This window comes from Saprolegnia parasitica (genome assembly GCF_000151545.1).
Source record: "Saprolegnia parasitica CBS 223.65 unplaced genomic scaffold supercont2.75, whole genome shotgun sequence".
Lineage (NCBI taxonomy): Eukaryota > Oomycota > Saprolegniomycetes > Saprolegniales > Saprolegniaceae > Saprolegnia > Saprolegnia parasitica.
Genome location: NW_012156469.1, coordinates 50,347 through 62,461, shown reverse-complemented (window position 1 = coordinate 62,461; position 12,115 = coordinate 50,347). Strand labels below are relative to the sequence as shown.

Sequence of the window (12,115 nt, the reverse complement as noted above, 5' to 3'; positions counted from 1 at the left end):
GTGCACTCGGATGTGGACGGCGTCGCTAGCACCGTGTTGTTGTCGTCGTCGATAGTGATCGCCACCGACGCTGGGCCGCCCGAGCCGTCCATCTGGACCCACTGCAAGCGCTTGTACGCGTCGTTCTCGGCGCGAATGTCGGCGCGCGCCTTGTCGCGGAGCTCGTGCAGATTGTTTGGGCAGTGCTGCCGTCGAGCGCAGCGAGCGCAGTCCGTACGCGGTCGGCAAACGCGCGCTCCTGGGCCTCGCTATTCGATTTCGGAAGCAGCAACGACGCTTTCAGGAGCACGAGGAGCTCCAAGAAGAGCACTCTTCCTTGGTCACGTGGCCCTTCGTCTTGGACTGGCGCAGGAAGCCCGAGACAGCTTGGTACAAGACGGGCTCGGCGTTCTTCAAGATGACTAGCGGCTCGGTAAGGTCGACGTCGAGGCTGTCGTCTTTCGGAACCTCGGCTAATGGCTCTGCATCTGCACTCAGCTCGCCTTCTTTGGCAGGCTTCATGTAGGGCAGCGACAAGGTCCAAGATGCGCTTGTCGAGGACGCTCGTCGATAGCGTGTCCATGTCGGCGGTCTCGCGGAGGAAGCAGCAGGCCATGGATCGTCGGGAGAGGCAGCTCTGGTAGAGCCCCTCCCCGCATGCAGCATGTACGTCTTGGATGAGCTCCTTCAGCTTCGTCTTCCCACGGTCCACTTCCATGCTGTCGCGGATCGCAGGGACGAGATGGGAGGTCTTTGGCTGCTTTCGTTTTCCTGACTAACATCACCCCACTTCCTCCGGATAACGCCCACGCAAATAGTGTAATACCATGCCGCCAACCACGCATGCACCGTACGGCCGCGATGACCGCGATATGCCGCATGCGTACCTCGCCCCCGACATGTGCACGCCATGAATCGGTGGGATCCACGCAGCACGGACTGTACAGCACACCAGAAAACGCGACCTCCCTGTTTTACACTATTCTCTGCATCACACTATTCAAGGAATATAAACGCCAGGATCGCGATCTTCAACCTCGCCGTGTCCCACATATCGGATGATCATGATGGTCACATCGTCAAGCCCAATCGTCGTCGGCGCCGATAGCATCTGTCCCTTGCCGAGGGCCGATAGCTCACTTGCTCGGTGTGCCAATGGCGTGCATGTGCCCACGCTTCGACGCGGCCGCTGACGTGGCGTCACGTGCTGGCAGCTCGCACGGCAAACGCTGGGCCATCGCTGGGTGCTTTCGGGCGAAATGGCTTCTTGGACGCACGCAACCATGGCCCACGTGGGCTGAGAACACGCAGGATGTAGGCGCTGCCGTCTCCATCCCATGCTGCACGCTGCAACGACTGCGACTCGACCTGCCACTGAAGACATCGCATTGTGTTGGTGACTTAGCCGGCGACATTGGCGAGGCGCAGTTGAAGATACGCTGTCTTGTGGCGGTACAAGAACGGGCTGCTGGTAACACCGAGGGCCGCCGCGGTCGTCGCCATGACGCGCTGTGCAAAGTCGAGCGGTGTCTCGGCCGCGCCGATGCTCTATCCATTCATTCGACGTCTCTTGTATAGAAATGCACCAGATGCCTTACGGTGGGCGGCAAGACGCGCAGTGTAAAGCGATGCCACGGCAAAAAGAGGAACCAGAGCACATTGGCCATCGTCGAGCTCGACTCGTCGTTCAAGTGCACGGGCTAGGGTCCGTCACATCTCGTGTGTTCAAAGCGTATGACGACGTACAAAAGGGCCGTCGGTCGCCGAGAGCGCGATGGGCTGGATGCGCACACCGAGGCCGAAGAGGAACGTGTGGTACTGCAATAAGCCCGCGACGCCATTCGTCATCCCGCCCTATGTGCACGATTTTCCGCCGCATTTTTCAAGCATCCATCATCATGATGATCCAACGCATCCAACCATACCTCGGGGAAGCACAGGATCGGGCGAATGCCGGCATGGACTTTCTCGGTGAGCAGTGCGCGCAGCGCATCGCGGCCCGACGTATTGCCTTGGGTGCGCGATGCATAAGGCACGTAAATGTACCCGTAGGCGGCAGCGAGGCGTCGAAACACCCGCGACGACTTGAAGAAATCATATCCGAGCGTCTCGAACGGCCCGAGCACTTGGAGTGCGATTGCGCCCAGCTCACTCACATGGTTGCACACAAGAATGGGCGGGGACGGCGTCTGCCACTGGCCCTCCGGATCGAGAAGCGTCACGAAAAGACCCATGGGCACCGAGAGATAGACGAACGCGCGGCTAATGGTCGCTGCGTCTTTGAGGTAGAGAAGGGCGATGAAAAAGAGGGCGAGCAGGACCAGCCGAAGGATCAGGAGCAGCAGCCCGATCGGCGCATAGAAGGCGAGGGCCACGTGGCCAAAATGGAGTGGGCGGTGCAGACGGCGCGTGTGCAGCATGCGCGACAAGCGGTGGAGGCCCGGCGTCGAGCGAAACGTCGACTGTGTCCAGAGCTCCGGGTGCTCGAGGACTTGCGCCGCTGCCTCGAGACCGTCACCGCCTTCGTCGGTCGACGGGTGTACCGGTGCGCTCATGGACCGCCACCTAAAAATATCGCATCTCTTCGTAGTGACACCCTTGTGCTCGTATCAATGTATCAATTCCGCGCAAACCACCAAAATGCAACACAAAACCAACGACCATTTCGTCGTTTTATCAAAAACTAAACACATCATATATCGTCTCGTCGACGTGCTCGAATCGCCCTCCGTTCGTGCGAATACATTCTAACGCCGAGACACAGCCAGTTCTACACGCGACGCTTTGTTTACAGAGCGCACTCGAACCACTTGACGGGCTTGCGGTCGCAGCCCCACCAGCCATCGCCGTACCGCATCGACGCATCGAGGTGGTTGATGCTCGCTTTGAAGTGGAAGCTCGTCTCGGCGCTCGTACCAAACTTGCGTGGATCGATGCCGACGGCGCAGCTCGTAAAGTCGACGACGCCATCGTAATCGGGACTGTCGTGCTGGGACATTTTGCCAACGACGCCAATGGCCGCCGACGTGAGCGACGTCAAGCCGACTGCATTCGTGCCGCAGAGGACGCGCGTGACGTGCTTTTGCCGCACCGCTTGGGCCGCCACAAACTTGGCTTGCATGTGTGCACCCACCGTCGTTTGGTGCTTGAGCGAGTCGTACGCTTGCTGGACGGGGCAGAACCCGACTTGCTTCAAGACGTACTTGATGATCGCGTTGCCCCAGCCGCCGGCCGCGCACTTGTTGGCGAGGAGGTTGGCCGTCTTGCTGCCTTGCATCGGGCCGGCAATCGAAACCCACGTCACGTCCTTCCCGATCGAGCACTTGTTGTTCGCGACCGCGCTGCTAGCAATGAGATTGCCCATCGAGAAGGTCACGAGGATCATGCTTCCGAGCTCCTTGGTCCCATTGGTAGACGTTGCCTTGCTCACACGCAGCGCCGCGTCACAGAAATCTTGCTGCGTCGACGCGTCGTCCCAGCGGTGGTTGGTCGTCTCGAGATGGATAAACTGGACGCTCGAGCAGCACGGCGCGTGTTCTTGGATGTTGCCCCAGCCCGATGGAAACGTTGGCGTCATCGGACCTGCCTCGGTCTCGCCGACACCGTGCACAAAGAGGCACGGCTTCTTCTTGCCCATCTTGCAGCCGCACGACGCCTTGTTGATGACCGTCGAGCGCTCGTAGCCCGCCACGTACGAGGCCACGTCCGACGACGTCTGCATCAGCGACTTGGCGACCGGCAGTACCGAATCGGCGACAACCGCGGCGCACGTCAAAGGCTCACCGTTCGGCAAGACGGGAATCTCCATCTCGGGCACGAGCGTCGGGTCGGAGAGGTACTCGACCGATATGTCGAGGTCCGTACCGGTCGCGTGCGTGAGCAGGTTGTTCTTGGAGTTGCAAAAGACGAACGACTCGCCCGCAAACGACACATGCAGGAGCTTCCCATCCGGGCAGTCGGCGATCGTGACGTTGGCGACCTTGTAGTTGTCAAGGACACTGGACTCGTGGAGGCTTGTCTGCATGAGCTGGACGGGCGGCACACGGCCGGCGTCGAGGCACTCGGCCGAGACCACGACGCCGTTCTTGGACGTCGCATAGTACGCCTTGTGGTCGAGCAGAAGATACGTCTCGGTGATTTCCGGGCCCACTTGGGTCAAGAGCGCATCAAAGAGCAAGGTGGACCCGGCGCCACCCCGGGGCACGACAAACACGTCGGCGGTCGACTTGCCGTTGAATGTCATCGTATCGCGCTTGGCTCGGAGCGAGATCTTGAGCCCAGGGCTTTGCTGGATGTTGGTGATGATCTCGGTCGCGTGGTTGGTCACGTGCGTCTGGAACACAAAGATCGCGCCGAGCGTGACGCAAACCACGCCGGTCAAGGCGACGATCGCAATCGCAATGCGCGTGCGCTTGGTGGTCCAGCTCGTTGTTGTTGGTGCCGGCGTCGTCGGTGTCTCGTCGCTCGGTGTGCTCGCAACGTTGTAGTCGTCGAGGGGCGACGTGGCCTTGGCATGAGGAATACCCGTCATACTACTTGGTAGTTGAAACGTCGGCGGGTGCGCGGAACAGAGCAAAAGCAAGTCTGCCGCGCACGTTGCATTGCGCCAACGATCGTGTGTAAGTAACCTGCATACAGGCCACTCGTGCTTGAAGACTGCGTGCGCCTTTACTATTGACCTCCGCAATATGTACGAAAATCGCAGGTGTCGACAGATCCGGTTGACGGAGACGGACGCCATATGTTCGATCAACATCTGCGCATGGATGCCTGACGGTTCCGCGAATGCTCCGCTGTGCGTCTATCGTGGGACCTTGTGTCGAGACGTGCGTTGGCACTGTAGCATCGACCACGTCTTTGATGGGCGGCTAATCATGATAGATTCGCGTCGGCTGCCGGTGGCCATGGATGTAGGCGATCGGTTTTCTATTGCTGTAGCACGTACGGCTGAGAACCTGGATGCTAACACTCAGAAATACCGGGTTCCGTGAGATTCGAATGGGCTCTCGTGCTGGACACGGACGGGGTTGCTGTTCAAGCCGATCGCGGTTGTGGGCTCTTTGTCTTCCGAGCACGCGACCGACGTTGAAGTTCCGGCACAACCAGCGCGTTGCGTCGACGCACCAACCACAACCAACGCATCGCAAGAGTGCGGACACGGTCGCGTCGCTTTCGCGTACCCTTGCCGTGCACAGAAAGGCTTGGAACAAAGATGCCGTGATCCGGACGGGTATCACCCAGGTCCCAAGGGCAACACAGAGGGAACTTGATGCGCTACTGCAACAGCCTCGACGTATTGACCTCTTCCAAGACCGCGTTATGAGTCGCCTCCTGAGTTGCTGCTCGTGGGCCGTGCAATACAGACAACGTAGGCAAAGCCACGTTTGTGGATCTGACGCCACAGCCGATGGCATCAGAAATGCCACATCTGAGTAAACCACCTGTGCACAACAAGCCGGTCGCTGCATCTGGCAAGGAAGAACATGTAATGTGCCTCGGTGGGCTACACTCACTGTACCCCACCGTACCGTAGATACGTCACTGCACTTCTCTATCATCCGCTCTATCCATAGCTTCTTGGTACGGTAGGATTCAAGGCCATCGAGACGTACTCTGGAAACGATGTCGCTGCTGCGTTTCCGACGTCGCTGGTCACGTCGATGTTGCTTGTACATTGCGACTCGAAGATGGAAGACTCATCACGAAGACTAGCGCAAACAAGCCATACAAGTATGTAATCCGACGACGTCACGGAGATGCATGTCGCGCGTCAAGGTGATCAGCATCTGCCGTGTGCGGTAGAAGGCGGACCTGCTGACGGCCCTCAACCCCTTAACATCGCCTCCGTCTCAGCACCACCTCTCCCCACTAGCCCTCACTCTCTCCCTACCAGCTCTCCCTACCAGCTCTCCCTACCAGCTCTCCCTACCAGCTCTCCCTACCAGCTCTCACCGTCCCGTAAAATGTTGCCTTGGTATCGACAGATAGACGACTGTCATCTCGCAAGCCCAATTCGATGCTCGTCGCAAGGTTGATAGTAGCTCTACAAAATGCAAAGTATCAAGTCAACTCGACGGTTGGAATATCTTGAAACGACGACGATGAACCAGGCAGACGCGGTGCGTATAAGCGCTAGGGAGGCGAGCCTCAAGGCGGCGCGGCGCCGCTGCGAAACGCAGCTCATGGGCCGCGACGTCCACACCGCGTACGCCAACATTGTGGCCACCGTGCAGGACGCGGTGGGTGTCTATGGCAAGCATGGGCTTGCGATCGTGCCCTACTACCTCCTCATGGCCGAAGTCGGCTTGGAACTGGGGCATCTCAAGCAGGTCGAGGAGGTCCTCGCGCTCAGCATTTGGAGCCTCGTGCGCAGCGCCGAAGAGAGCAGCGCCAACGAAGGCGAGACGCACCCGGGCACGCTCCTCCAGCGCGCCGCGGTGTGCAAGCTCTACGGTCGGTTCCACGCCGAGGCCGAGAACTACGACGAGGCGCTCAAGCAAGCCGCCAACGGCGCCTACTACGCCTCGCTCGTCCACGGCCCGGAGCACATTCTCACGTCAACGCTCTACTACACGCTCGGGTGCATCTTCCAACGCATGTTCAAGACCGAGCAAGCGCTCGGTCTGTTTGACAAGCTGGTCGAGATCTGGTACAAGTACCTCGCCAACCGCCCGCCGTCGGCCGAATCCAAGGACCGAGGTCATGACGACGACGACGACGCGCTGGCCCACGAGCGGCTCCTGCACGAAGGCAATGCGATGCTGTTGCACATCCTGGATACGCGCGCCAAGGTTCCATGTAGAAGACGAGTGGACGTGCGCTCAAGATACCTTTGTAGGTGCTCGGCGCGGGCCACATTGCGACCGGTGAGGTCGAGTATACCATGGTATTAGCGACTTGCGCTGCGCCTCGTGTCTCGAGCGTGGATTAGGGTCTGCTCAAGTTGCACATGGGCTGCCGGTCGGACGCCAAGGGGTTTCTGGACCAAGCGCTCTCGATCTACACGGACGCGCTCGTAGGATGCGACTGCGTGCCCACGTCGGGCCTCATGTGCTGCGTAGGGTTCGCTACACCCGTCGACGATCGATGTCCAAAGCGTGATCGATCAAGTTCGTGACGTTTGAGATTCCCAATGTTAAAGACGTCTACTTGAGCGAGCTCTTGCGGCCGACGCGGGGCGCCTTGGGCTTGGCGAGACTCAGCGTCGAGACTAGCGTCGTTGTCTTGACCAGATGCGCAAACGGATCGGCCGACTTGAAGCACGTGTTGCCATACTCGCGTTGCTACAGGACGTCCAGGCTTGGCTTCCACGCATCTTTTGGACCTACCTGGTCCGGGGTGTTGAATTTCAGGTGGAGCTTCCAAGCGTGGAGCATCATGCGCGGCGCATCGTCCTCCTCGCTACCGTACGTCACGTCGCCCACTAGCATCGAAGAACGCTCGTTCCTTGTGCATTGTGGGTTGGCGATACAGACGTACCGATGGGATACCCGTACTGGCTCAAGTGCAATCGGAGCTGGTGCCGGCGACCACTCAGCGGACGCAAAAGCACCTTCGTCACGGGCTTGCCGTCGATCGTGCCATGGCCCAGAACAAACGCCACGGTCGTCGAGACCTACATTTGGCGTCGTGGTCAGGTGGTCCTGCCATCGAGCTCCGGCACAAACAAGAACCTTGCCGCGCGGGTCACTGGGCGGGACAATCTCCATCCGGAACGAGTGGTCGGGCGACGGCGCAATCGGTTGGTTAAAGATGTAGCCCATGGGTTCGTCCGGCTCGCTGTCCAAGCGAGGTCGCTTGGTCGTCGGCGCGAGCTCCGACATGGCCCGGGGTCGGCGGCCACCGGTGTTGGCGACGACCGGCGCGTTGTACTGGACGTCGACACGCGGGGCTTCGGCCTGCAGTTGTGCCGCAAGCTCGGCTTCGTAGCGCAGGCTACGCAACGACGTCACCGTCCATATTGCCGCGTAAGCTCTACCGGTCGGCGGCGGCGCGGGCAAAATACGCTTGCTGGAGGTCGTCGGCGAGGTCGTTCCACTTCTTGCGGAGAAGGTCCTTCTCTGCGTCCGAGAGCACGTCGCCTGCGTGCATCTTTCGCCGCACGACGCCTTGGTCCATCGCAAAGAGGGACGGACCCGTGCGCGGGCCCTTGAACTTGCGCGTAAACTTGAGCTCGTGCTGCTTCTTGGGCAGGATCGGGTTGTCGCTGTCAGCGATAAAGTCGGCGAGGCGCGAGAACGCGACGGACGGCGCGCTTGGCGGCGGCAGCAGCGGCATCGTGCCATGGACGAGTGCGAGGTACTCTTTCTCGACGCACTTTTTCTGAAAGAGTCCGCTCGCCGCCGACGTCGACCTAGCCATGCGCATGAGCACATGCGATGGCGTGGCATGATGGGTATGGCCTACTCCTTGGTCGTGCCAATGCACATGACACCCGACGTGGCTAGTGCGTCGATCAGGCCATGTCAGTTCCGAAGAGGCAAGAGAAGCGTACCAAAGTCGAGCTGGTGGATCCAGCGAAACTTGGGCACGTCCGGAAAGTCGCGGGCGAGCGCCTTCTCGATCGTCACGTTAAAGTCGCCGTCGAGACGCACGTCGGCGCCCTACGACGACACAGTAGGAGGCAACGTCCATGTTGCAGCCGCCACCTTGTTGATGACGAGGTAGTACGGCGACCGGGACAAGACCTCGAGCTCGAGCGCGTCGAGCGTCAAGGGCCCACCACGCGTGTCTTCGATCGCGCTCTCGTCGAGGTGGCCCTCTTGCTTGCGCGGCGCCTTGATCGGCGGCGGCGCGAGAACACGACGGGCGGCGCTGGCGTCGCCTTGGCCGCATGGTTGCGCAGGACGCGCGACGACGTCGGGAGGTTGCTGAGGCTGGCGGCGCGGCGACGGGACATGGCGGAGCGGGTGGCGAAGCGGGCGGCGACGGTCTGTATCCTGCCGATCATGCACCGGCAAGCAGACGTTGGACGCGAGATTCCCACGCAGCGATATCGGGTTTGTGCCTCAACCCAGGCACACAAACCGTCCTTGGTTATCTAAATTCGGACTTGTCCGAAAATAGAGTCGTGGACTAAACACACGCCACCGTTCGCGATCGCATCGCAACCAGCTTGGCGTGGCAACGCCAGCTTTTCCACGTGTCGACGCCAACAAAATCTTGGCCGGTGTCGACGCACGGCCCGCACGAGCAAGGCACTCTTGTACTTCTGCTGGCGGCAAGATCGAGCGAGAGAGAGCTAAGCGCGAGAGGGCTGGGTCTAATATCACCTAACCCTAGTTCGTCCCGCAGCTCTACAACCTGGTCTGGACTCCAAGAAGTCGATCGAATCTCCGGTTCTGAAGGAAAACGACTCTCCAAGACTCTCGCGGCGCACTCATATAGCTCCCGCGAAAACGAACCTGAGCGAACGTGCAGGGACGCTCGGAGCCGTGTCGCGTCGATGACGGCGGTGTCCATGCTACCATTCCCAACGGTGAGAACCTCGACCAACTTCGTCCTCCTGGTCTTGCGACCTCTGCGATCGACGTTTGCCTCTGCACAAAATGCATCGAAACAACCGACGTTGGCAATCAACCGAAAAGATAAAGACGCCCACCAACCTGCCTCTGGCGCTTGCAATGCCTCAATGTATCCACTATACCACTTTATATCTCTTATATTGGAGTGCACGCTACGTCTTCTGCATCGCACACCACTACAACGAGAGTCGGTTCATATCGCTCGAGACGCGCCACATCTCCTCGATCGGGCCGAGCTCGCTCAAGTTGATGTCCGAGACCGAGAGGCGGTTCACGTCGCCCGGTGGCGGCGGCGCGTCACTGCCGTTGACAAAGTCCCGTGATTGTCGTTCTGACGCATGCGCCGGGCCGCCGACGCGCGCGCCGCGTCCATGCTCAGCGGCAGGCGCGGCCGCTTGTTCTGCGCATCGTCATGCTCGGGCATCATCGGCTGCTGCTGCTGCGCGAACGCCGCCGCGAGGTTCGGACGCCCGCCGGACGCTTGCGCGGCAAACGACGCTGCCAAGTTGTTGTGGTTGGCGTCGCCGTTCGTCTTGAGGAACGGGTTGCTCGGGATGCCATCGTTGCCGGACGAAGGACTCTTGGGCGCACTGTAGTGCTGCTGCGCAAAGGAGGCGGCAATGTTGAGTGGTGCTGGCGGCTTGGGCTCGGCCTTGCCGCCAAGCGACTGGACAAACGACGAGGCCACGGAACCGCCCGAGTGCTGACGCATCGGAGCCGGCGGCTTGAACGCATTCTCGTTGGTTTGCGGCGACGATCGCATCTGTTGCGCAAACGAGGCTGCCGGGTTTGCGTTCATGGGAAAACTCATCGAGGCGTGTTGGTCCATCTTGGGCTGTTGCTGCTGCGACGACGACACAGTCGAGTGTGTCGGATGTTGATGCGGCGGTTGTTGCGCGTGGTGCTGCTGCTGCTGCTGCTGCGGGTGGTAGTTGCTGTTATCGGGCGTCGAGTACGACTGCGGATGCGGCGTGTACTGGCCACGGGGATACCCCATTGGCGGGTACTGCCCGTACGAAGACGACGGGTTGTGGTAGTTGGTGGTGTCGTACGCAGAGCCTGTGTTCATCTTGTGCATAAACTGGTCGGCGGGGTTGAAGCCGCCTTGGCTATAGTGCGGCGGGTGGTGCGGCGATGGGTACCCTTGGTACATGTCATGCTGGCCGTTGTACATGCCATGGTGGTTGCCCATGGACGGGTGCATGCCGTTGCCGTTGGTGTGGAGCATCGGCGACTGCAGCTCCGACATCATGCTGCGCTGCGGGTAGCCCATGCCGCTGGACGGCGCCTTGTCGTACGACGCCTTGTGGTCCGACGCGACCGCCGTGACCGTGATGGGCGATACGCTGTTGTCGTTTGGATCCTTCTCGTTTGTGTTGCGACGGTTGCGTCTACGCATGCCACGTCAGATGGTTGGCGGAGGCCGACAATAAGAAGGTGCTTACCCCGACTTGGTCCGGCACAGCGACTTCCATCGGATCTTGACCGCGTCTTCCGTGCGGCCCGGCAGCATCGCTGCGATCGCCGACCATCGGTTCCCGATCCGCTGCTGCGCTTCCAAGATGATCTGGTCTTCCTCGGCCGTGTACTCGCTGGTTTGAAGATAAGGCTTCGAGAGAGTCAACGGAGATGAACGTACCCACGCACGATGTTCGGGTCCAAGTGGTTGTACCAACGCTCTCGGCACTGCTTGGACGTGCGGCCGGGAATGCGCGTGGCGACTTGGCCCCAGTTCTTGCGGCCTTCGGCGACCAATTGGCGCAGAATGTCGTCTTCGTCCGGTCGCCAATGGCCCTTGATGAGGCCCGGCGCAAGCACTTTGGTCCAGCGCTGCAAACACTGCGTGTGGTTGCGGCCGGGCACGACCTCGGCAATCGACTTCCAATTGCGCTCGCCATGGGCCTCGACCGCTTTCCGGAGCGCGTCGTCTTCTTCAGGCGTCCAGCGCATCGGCGTTGCCTTGCCTACGCCATGCTTACGCGCCGCGTCCGCATGCAAGCCATGTACCTTGTGTCTGCAACAGCTTGCGCACCGAGCCTTGGGGCAAGGCCACGCGGCCCGACGCCGTGATGCCCGTGACGTCCTGCTGCTTCTGGCGCGGGATGCCCTTGATCTCCTTGGGCATCTGATATGGCTTCTTCCTACGCATGCCATGCATCACTCGCCTCGTCGTCGCCAGCATGGTCGTACGGCGCGTTGGCGTCCGCGGGCTTTTGGCTCTCGGTGAAGAGGACCTTGCCGAGGTCCGAGATCGACTGCCGCGCGTCCACATCGATCGGGAACGAGTCGACGAACTCGTGCATGATGGACCCGATCGAGTCGCGGCCTGATGGCGCAGCTCCTGCCATCGTCGTGTTTAAACAATGGGCGAGGCCAGGCCAAAGTCGCAGGTAGCATAATACAATGCCCAGAATAAAATACATGATGCCATCAACACATACAAAGACCAAGTGATTGTGGCCACCACGCGCCGTGAAATCCGTATTGTATTCCTCTGTTGAAGATTAAAAATAGATCGAACCGCGCAAGCGCGCTTACCCATTGGTCAAAACAGATGGCTTTTCTAGCAAATCATAAGTAACAGCTTGGCCACCCTCGCCACGCCTCAAAGC

At 60.2% G+C, this 12,115-nt stretch overlaps 5 protein-coding genes across 5 annotated transcripts; 1 reads left to right on the top strand and 4 right to left on the bottom strand.

Moving 5' to 3' along the window:
- Window positions 1–1,380: 1,380 nt before the first annotated feature.
- SPRG_12169 (hypothetical protein) lies at window positions 1,381–2,545 on the bottom strand (the record flags this gene model as incomplete). The annotated part of the gene is made up of 4 exons (XM_012351140.1): window positions 1,905–2,545; window positions 1,726–1,833; window positions 1,578–1,679; window positions 1,381–1,527 (listed from the first exon to the last, which is right to left on the bottom strand). The coding sequence occupies exons 1-4, from the start codon at window positions 2,532–2,534 to the stop codon at window positions 1,381–1,383; spliced, it is 987 nt and encodes a 328-aa protein (XP_012206530.1). The 5' UTR covers window positions 2,535–2,545.
- A 222-nt stretch (window positions 2,546–2,767) lies between these two features.
- Window positions 2,768–4,550, bottom strand: SPRG_12168 (hypothetical protein; the record flags this gene model as incomplete). The annotated part of the gene is made up of 1 exon (XM_012351139.1): window positions 2,768–4,550. The coding sequence occupies exon 1, from the start codon at window positions 4,508–4,510 to the stop codon at window positions 2,768–2,770; it is 1,743 nt and encodes a 580-aa protein (XP_012206529.1). The 5' UTR covers window positions 4,511–4,550.
- Window positions 4,551–6,068: 1,518 nt separating this feature from the next.
- SPRG_12167 (hypothetical protein) lies at window positions 6,069–7,153 on the top strand. The gene is made up of 4 exons (XM_012351138.1): window positions 6,069–6,770; window positions 6,818–6,865; window positions 6,911–6,994; window positions 7,041–7,153. The coding sequence occupies exons 1-4, from the start codon at window positions 6,081–6,083 to the stop codon at window positions 7,101–7,103; spliced, it is 885 nt and encodes a 294-aa protein (XP_012206528.1). The 5' UTR covers window positions 6,069–6,080; the 3' UTR covers window positions 7,104–7,153.
- SPRG_12166 (hypothetical protein) lies at window positions 7,082–8,878 on the bottom strand (the record flags this gene model as incomplete). Its single annotated transcript, XM_012351137.1, has 9 exons — window positions 7,082–7,262; window positions 7,308–7,402; window positions 7,459–7,594; window positions 7,653–7,914; window positions 7,958–8,332; window positions 8,386–8,422; window positions 8,474–8,582; window positions 8,628–8,756; window positions 8,783–8,878. 9 exons carry the CDS (start codon window positions 8,876–8,878, stop codon window positions 7,125–7,127), a joined length of 1,377 nt encoding a protein of 458 aa, XP_012206527.1. The 3' UTR covers window positions 7,082–7,124.
- A 777-nt stretch (window positions 8,879–9,655) lies between these two features.
- On the bottom strand, window positions 9,656–11,857 carry SPRG_12165 (hypothetical protein). The gene is made up of 5 exons (XM_012351136.1): window positions 11,694–11,857; window positions 11,511–11,644; window positions 11,143–11,467; window positions 10,949–11,095; window positions 9,656–10,894 (listed from the first exon to the last, which is right to left on the bottom strand). The coding sequence occupies exons 1-5, from the start codon at window positions 11,849–11,851 to the stop codon at window positions 9,775–9,777; spliced, it is 1,884 nt and encodes a 627-aa protein (XP_012206526.1). The 5' UTR covers window positions 11,852–11,857; the 3' UTR covers window positions 9,656–9,774.
- Window positions 11,858–12,115: the final 258 nt, after the last annotated feature.